The 6,895-nt window shown below is 30.2% G+C and overlaps 1 protein-coding gene across 1 annotated transcript; it reads right to left on the reverse strand.

Annotated features, from left to right (window-relative positions):
* Positions 1 to 255: 255 nt before the first annotated feature.
* Positions 256 to 4,776, reverse strand: LOC137806454 (protein ECERIFERUM 26-like). The gene is made up of 2 exons (XM_068606592.1): positions 4,190 to 4,776; positions 256 to 1,725 (listed from the first exon to the last, which is right to left on the reverse strand). Exons 1-2 carry the CDS (start codon positions 4,715 to 4,717, stop codon positions 844 to 846), a joined length of 1,410 nt encoding a protein of 469 aa, XP_068462693.1. The 5' UTR covers positions 4,718 to 4,776; the 3' UTR covers positions 256 to 843.
* Between the last annotated feature and the right edge of the window lie 2,119 nt (positions 4,777 to 6,895).

The following is a 6,895-nucleotide window of genomic DNA, read 5'->3' on the forward strand; positions in this document are numbered from 1 at the left end:
ATTTTTGTTTAAGCTTTTCATCGTTACCAACTACTTAAGCTTGGGGGACTAGTATACAAATGACACTCTAACATGATATTTGTTAAAGATGAAAATTTTCTTTCCAAGACTTTTGGCATAAAAGTATAAAAGTACTCTTAAGTCTAAAGGATCAACTTACAAAATGTTATATAAGATCATGTTAGTCATAACAATTACAATATTTTTAGGCTCATCAAGTAACATGAATCAAACAAATAATAAATAACCACACGATGGAACGCAAAACAATATGGTTCTTTATTAAAAGAAAGTATTACTTTAATAACAAAGCACGAAGAACAATCACACCATGACAACTATACTCTACGTTTAACGTGAGGCACAACATCAAAGCAATAAACTAAGGTACAACAAACTAAACATTTTTCCAACTCACAAACGTACTCAACCAAATAAATACATAAAAAAAATCTATTCTTTAACAAATACATAATCTCATTGAAACTTACACTACTAGAAAATTATTAAGTATAAATTAATTTTAGAGATAAAAAATAATTAATTACTATATTGACTAGACTAGATACTATTTTAGAGACTAAAAAGATTATTGTTATCTAGATTAGTTTTCATTATTGATAAATAGTTTCTAAATTGGTATCTAATTAGTTACCAAGATTTCAACTATCAATTATTTATTATCAATCAAATACCGACTTAGAAACTATTTATCAATAATAGAAACTAATTTAGATACTAATAATTTTTTTACTCTTTAAAATAGTATCTAATTTAATAAATATACTAACTAATTATTTTTTATCTCTAAAATTATTATTTTTTAATAATTTTTTTGTAGTGCTAATTATCCTTGATCAGAAGACCATTAATCTTGAGCTCAGATTTAAGGTCAGACATTTCTTCCTCTGGCAAAATCATGGTCACAAACTTCCCATCAACACCATTCTTGGTTGAACTTTGTGGCCATGGATACACCAAAATAGCTCCTTCATCTCCAACCCCTTGAATGGTGAGGTAAACAAATGTTGGTGTGTGTCCCTTCAATTGCAAGTCATAAAAATTGGTTTTCTCCAAGTCTACAAATGTCAAATTGGCACCATACACATAGAAATCACTCACACCTTGGTCTCTCTCAATTGCTTCCTCAATTTGTTGCCTCTCATCAACACCTTCATTCTCAAGCATGCTTGCCAAAACTCTCAAATCCATATCAACAATACAAGATTCACTTCCACCCTCAACCTTGCATATCACTTGGTTGTTACCAATGATATCTTTGTTCTTCTTATTCGGGTCGAACCGGCACACGGTCACGGTTTTGGGTTCGGGTTTTGCCCGAACCCGTGCCACACAACGCCAAATCATGGCACATAGGGATTCAAAAGCAGGGGTTTGGTCAAGACTTGGACCCCAAATTTGTGCTTGCAAGTAGTTCAACTGTGAGCTTGTTAAGTGGAAGGAGAATGTGTCCATTTTCTTGTTGTTGGGTACGATCCAATGATCACCCACCGGGTCAATGGGTTTTGCTGAAATTGGATCCTTTTCGGGTCCAGATTGTCCGGGTTCTGGGACGGATCTTGGGATGTTGGATACCATTTTTAGGCCCAAGTTATTCATTATTTGGCCCCATGAGTTTATGAATTCTGAAGCTATAAAAATGTCCCCCAATATATGGGCCCAACTAAGGCCCAATGAAATTCCACCGCATTTAAATTTAACTATCTGCATATTCACCAAACAAAGAGTGAGTCATCTGCAAAAGCAAAGTTCTATTATTTTTCTGCATACTCAACTTTTAATAAAGATGTTATTTTAATTCTTACTTTTAAACTAAGGTTGTGAGGTAAATTTACATCATATTTTCTAAATATGTTAATTCGATTATGAAAATAATTTTATTATTCATAATTAATGATGTTGACATGTAATTCAAGTAACAGTGAGATATTGCATAGCACATTGAAATTAATACTTTACCAGGTTGAGAGGAAAAAAAAAACTAATAGAAGAAAACAATTATAAAAAAAGTAACAGAATTTATTATATTAATTTTTATTTTTTTACCTTTTATAGTTAAATTTAAAAGTACATAAACTAATTTTTGAAAATAAAAACTTTAACAACATTTGGCAATTAAATTTCAAATTATTTCTCTCTCTCTAATTTTTGTATCTTTGGTTTAGAGTTTGGTTCGAACGAAAGTTGAAAAGAAACAATCGAAACGTAAAATTACAAAAGACCAAAAAAACTCAGTCAAACTTTCCTTTATCAATGAATAAAGTTTTTTTAACCTACGATCAATTAAACACATCAAAGTAATCGATTAAATTAAATAAATATTCTTTTATTTAAAAATAATAAATTATTAAAATATATAAATAATAATTTAAAAAATAAAATAAAATAAATATTTTTTAATATGTTTATTAAATAAAAAATTTAAAATAATAAACGAAATAAAATTAGTTAAATTTTAATAATTTATTTTGATTTCAAAATATTACTTTTTTATTTATTAAGATTTTATATTAATTTAAAATTTATTTTAATAATCACACTCAACAAATTATTCACAAACTTTTCGTTTATTTTTCACCTTTTGTTTTTCAAAAAACAGCCTCACTTTTCTCTTTAATCTATTATTTTTCACCCTCTTAAATTTACTCTTCAATCCAATCAAGGAGAAAAGTAAAATGTATTTGACTGTTTAAAAAGTAAGAAAAAATGTACATATAAAATAGTTTAAATATAAAATAAAATTATAAATAAAAATATGAAGAAAAGTTTATTTTCAATAATTGTGTATCTTCCAAATGGAGTGATATCACACACAGAAAACAGACACGTCATGTAACAGCTGTACTGGGTGGTGACGTTGACTGAACTGTAGCTACTTCTAATTTTATTATTGACATCGATGAGACACTATTTCATTGATTCTTATTAGAGAATATCATAAATACTATATTCGGCCTCACAAATTTAAGATATATAGAAATAAATAAATAAATGTTTTTTCATTAAATCAACTTTGGAATGAGAAAAATATTCCACGACACCAATAAAAAAGAATAATTCATAATAATAATAATTAAAATAAAATATTTTAAAGTTAAAATAGAAATAATATACATTAAATAAAGTAAAGTGTAATAAATGGAGTTTTATAACATATTTAGACAACAAAAAAAGATAAACATAAGGTTTTAAAAATGAGGTGATATAAAGATATTCACACAAAACAAAATGAGATAACTTTAGAATGATCTTACTTGAATCCAGATAATTTAATGATATAGAATATTATTAAATAAAAATATTTTTTAAAATAAAAATAATTAATTGTATGATTAAATTAGAGATAGTTCTAGAATATTAGTATTTTTAACTGAAATTCTGGATTATTTTTAGCTTCGAATCTCTTTTTATTTGAATGAAAATGCATGTCGGCAAAAACTATTTTTCTTTAAATATTTTTGTTAGAAGAATTGAAAAAAAAATAGTATTTTCCTTTCTACTATACCATCAATGCTCTCTTGGTTGGGGGTTGCCGTGGTGAAGTTAATTTTTGTTTTAAATTTTAAAAATTTATTAAAATAAATAAATTCAGTTACTTAATAATATGATAAATTTTAATTTAAATTAATATAATTGAGATCTGAAATTGCACCATGATATCTAACATAAATTTTTTTATAAATAAAATAAATATATATATATATATAATAAATTTTAGTATATTTCAGCTGAAATCGTATAAGTGTTACAATTATATTATAATTAAATTTTAACCAAAATCAAATTTTAAGTGAAACTATATCATTTTAATACAATTTAACAATTTTATCTATTTTGTTAATTAACTTTTAAAATTGCATCTTATTTAGTATTCCTGAAGAAACATACGTTGACTGGGAGTGTCACTTTTCGGTGATATTCAGTTGAATTTTTCAGTTACTGGAATGTCTTTTCCATTGATATCTTCATTCTGTTTTATTTTCAAGATATGTTCTTTTTGTCCCTGTCTTTTCTTCTGTTCATCAATCCGAGTTTTAAAAGAATTAATAAATAATTTTCCATCTAATTAGTCATTTCCCATCTTAAGATGAATGAAAGAAAAATGATTTGCATTAAATATAAGCAAGTTATGTGATGCAGAAGATACTATGAAAGGGAAATGAAGAACCTGCAGCAAAACAGGAGGAGAAAAAGAGAGTTCTGGGCCAATGACTTGGTTAGAGGAAAGCAACTTGTTGAGGGAGCAATCCTTGGTGGCTAGCCACTCATCTAGGGTTTTGCTGCAGTTGGCTTCAATGAACCTTGCGCCACAGTCATTGCACTTGATGAAGGGTCTACCGGAATCTGATCTCCGGAACCTCCCGCAGGTGATGAAGTAATAGTTGAACCAGGTGAACATGGCATCTTTTATTTTCATTATGGTTAGGTCTTGTGCAGCCTCACTGTGGAAGAAGAACACCACTCTGAGGTAGTGAAGTTTCATGGCCAAGTCCATGGCAGCCGGGTAGTGGAACACGTCCGACTCGGTCGCCTGACCCGGCCCAACTGAGGATAGCCTCAGATCATGCACCAAGGTCTCCTCTAACACCATCTTCCTCCTTTGGTTTTTGATGTTGTTGTTCTTGTTGTTGTTGCAGGAATGTGAGTACTTGCCAACAGAATAAATAGATGCACAGAGTGATGGATGAGGGACCATTCAATCAAAATGACTGGTTGGAACTTTAATTCAAACTTATTGCGCGTTTCTCTGCCATTGGTTCGTACAGAAACCAACAGTTAAAAACCCTTTAAGTAACCCTATTTGCAGGAGATATATATTAACATCATACTTCCTCTCTTCATTCTGTCAATATCTATGCAATCAATATCTAACTTTATTCAAAAACAAACTTACACGGCTTAAATATACACATATATATATAATACAAAAATGTTTTATTAACACCCTCTTACTAACACTTGACACCGCTTGCGTGATATTAATTAACGCTGCAGACGTGACATTTGGTGAGGATGTGACACTGACTTTATATTATAATATATGACCCGTAGCACACGTAAAACTGGTTATCCGTGTGTTTGTAAGTGGTTACTTATGTGACGCACACAAAATTGGTTCCTCCACATATACTGGCAAACGCGGTTACCCGTGTTTCTGTAAGTGGTTACCTATGTGACGTTTCTGGTCACCCACTCTTCATGAAAAAAAAACATTTTTTTAAATAAAAACCATATATTATATCGGTTAGATGGCTTAACCGATGTAGGTTTCTCCACATATACTGGAACACACAAAACTGGTTACTCGTGTGTCTGTAAGTGGTTACCTATGTGACGTTTATGACCCACCCACTTTTTATGAAAAAAAAATCAATTTTTTTTAATATGGACCATATATTACATCGGTTAGATGGCTTAACCAATGTAGGTTTCTCCACATATATCGACACACACAAAATTGGTTACCCGTGTGTCTGTAAGTGGTTACCTATGTGACGTTTATGACCCACCCACTCTTTATGAAAAAAATTCAATTTTTTTTAATATGAGCCATATATTACATCGGTTAGATGACTTAACCGATGTAATATGGGTCATTCTGAGTAAAAAAAAATATTACACTGGTTGTTTCTAATAACCAATGTAATATATTCTTTTTTACCCTATTTTGAAGCTCGCACTGCTTATTCGCGCGCAATCTCACTCTGTCACGTCATTGCCACGTCTGCAACGTCAAATGTGTGTCATGTGCAGAGGGTGTCAATATATCGAGACTCTATATAATATAACCAACATTAATTGTTTTACATAAGTATATTATCTAATGCCAAAATATTGATAATATAATATTATTTGAGATATTTGGATCAAATTACTTGCAAACTATGTATCACAGACACCGATACAAATACTAATACGATATGGACATGAATACGAAGATACGTATAATCTTTAAAACGTAGGACACGAGGATACGAGGACACATACCTATATATTATATAATTATGAATTATATTAATTTATAATAAAGATATATGTGTACAAGTATGTTTCAGTTTTTTTGGAACAGAAAGATATTTTTCATGATTAGTTCAAAAAGATTTGTTCCTTACTTTTATAATCATACTAAAAATTCAAACAATAAGTTTGAGTTTCTAGAAAATTAATGTGTTTCTACTTTTTAAAATTGTGTTAGAATCGTGCTAGAATTGTCAGAAATCCAACAAATATTTTTTGAATTTGGCACTTCACTCATAAGTGTCCTACGAGTGTCTTTTGAATGTCGGTGTCCGATACGTGTGTCCGAAATGGACACGCCAATTAAGAGGAGTCTAAGTCGCATATCTTGCAAATTGAAAATTGATTTTTGTTATAAAAAAATCAGCCTAATATTTGATAATTATTCTAATATTTTTGGTAATTATCCTGTTGGATATTTTAGTAGATTTAAAAGTTTAAAAATTCAACTTTATCTAATATTTGTTTACTCAATCTTATATACTCATTTAAATATTATATCTTTATAAGATTTTACTAACTTGAGCATCAAAGAATTTTCTACGAGTGAATCAACACTCAATATTTTATCTATAAAGCTTGACAACCCTTCAATAAAGAGGTCAACTTGCATAAACAACTCATTCATCCACCTCGAAAGATTACAACTTTGTTATGGTAAGTGTCCCGACCAGTCCTCGATCATCGACCCAGGGACTGATCTCATACATCGCGCACCGATGCTTGGTAATGGAAGGGGGCCACGTAAGGTGGGCCTCAGACGCACCTACCAGGGGATTGGTTAGTCTTCGGACATTGGTATCATAGACCCCGATGTTGGAGATCGACATCGGACCTCGCTAGCAGAGGGAGAGAT

Source organism: Phaseolus vulgaris, chromosome 3 (assembly GCF_000499845.2).
Source record: "Phaseolus vulgaris cultivar G19833 chromosome 3, P. vulgaris v2.0, whole genome shotgun sequence".
In the NCBI taxonomy this organism is placed as follows: Eukaryota; Viridiplantae; Streptophyta; class Magnoliopsida; order Fabales; family Fabaceae; genus Phaseolus; species Phaseolus vulgaris.

Coding starts and splice junctions, on each gene's coding strand:
- LOC137806454 (XM_068606592.1), bottom strand. CDS start 4,717: ATGGTCCCTCATCCATCACTCTGTGCATCTATTTATTCTGTTGGCAAG. Junction 1,726..4,189: donor CTCCTCCTGTTTTGCTGCAG/GTTCTTCATTTC, acceptor GTGAATATGCAG/ATAGTTAAATTTAAATGCGG.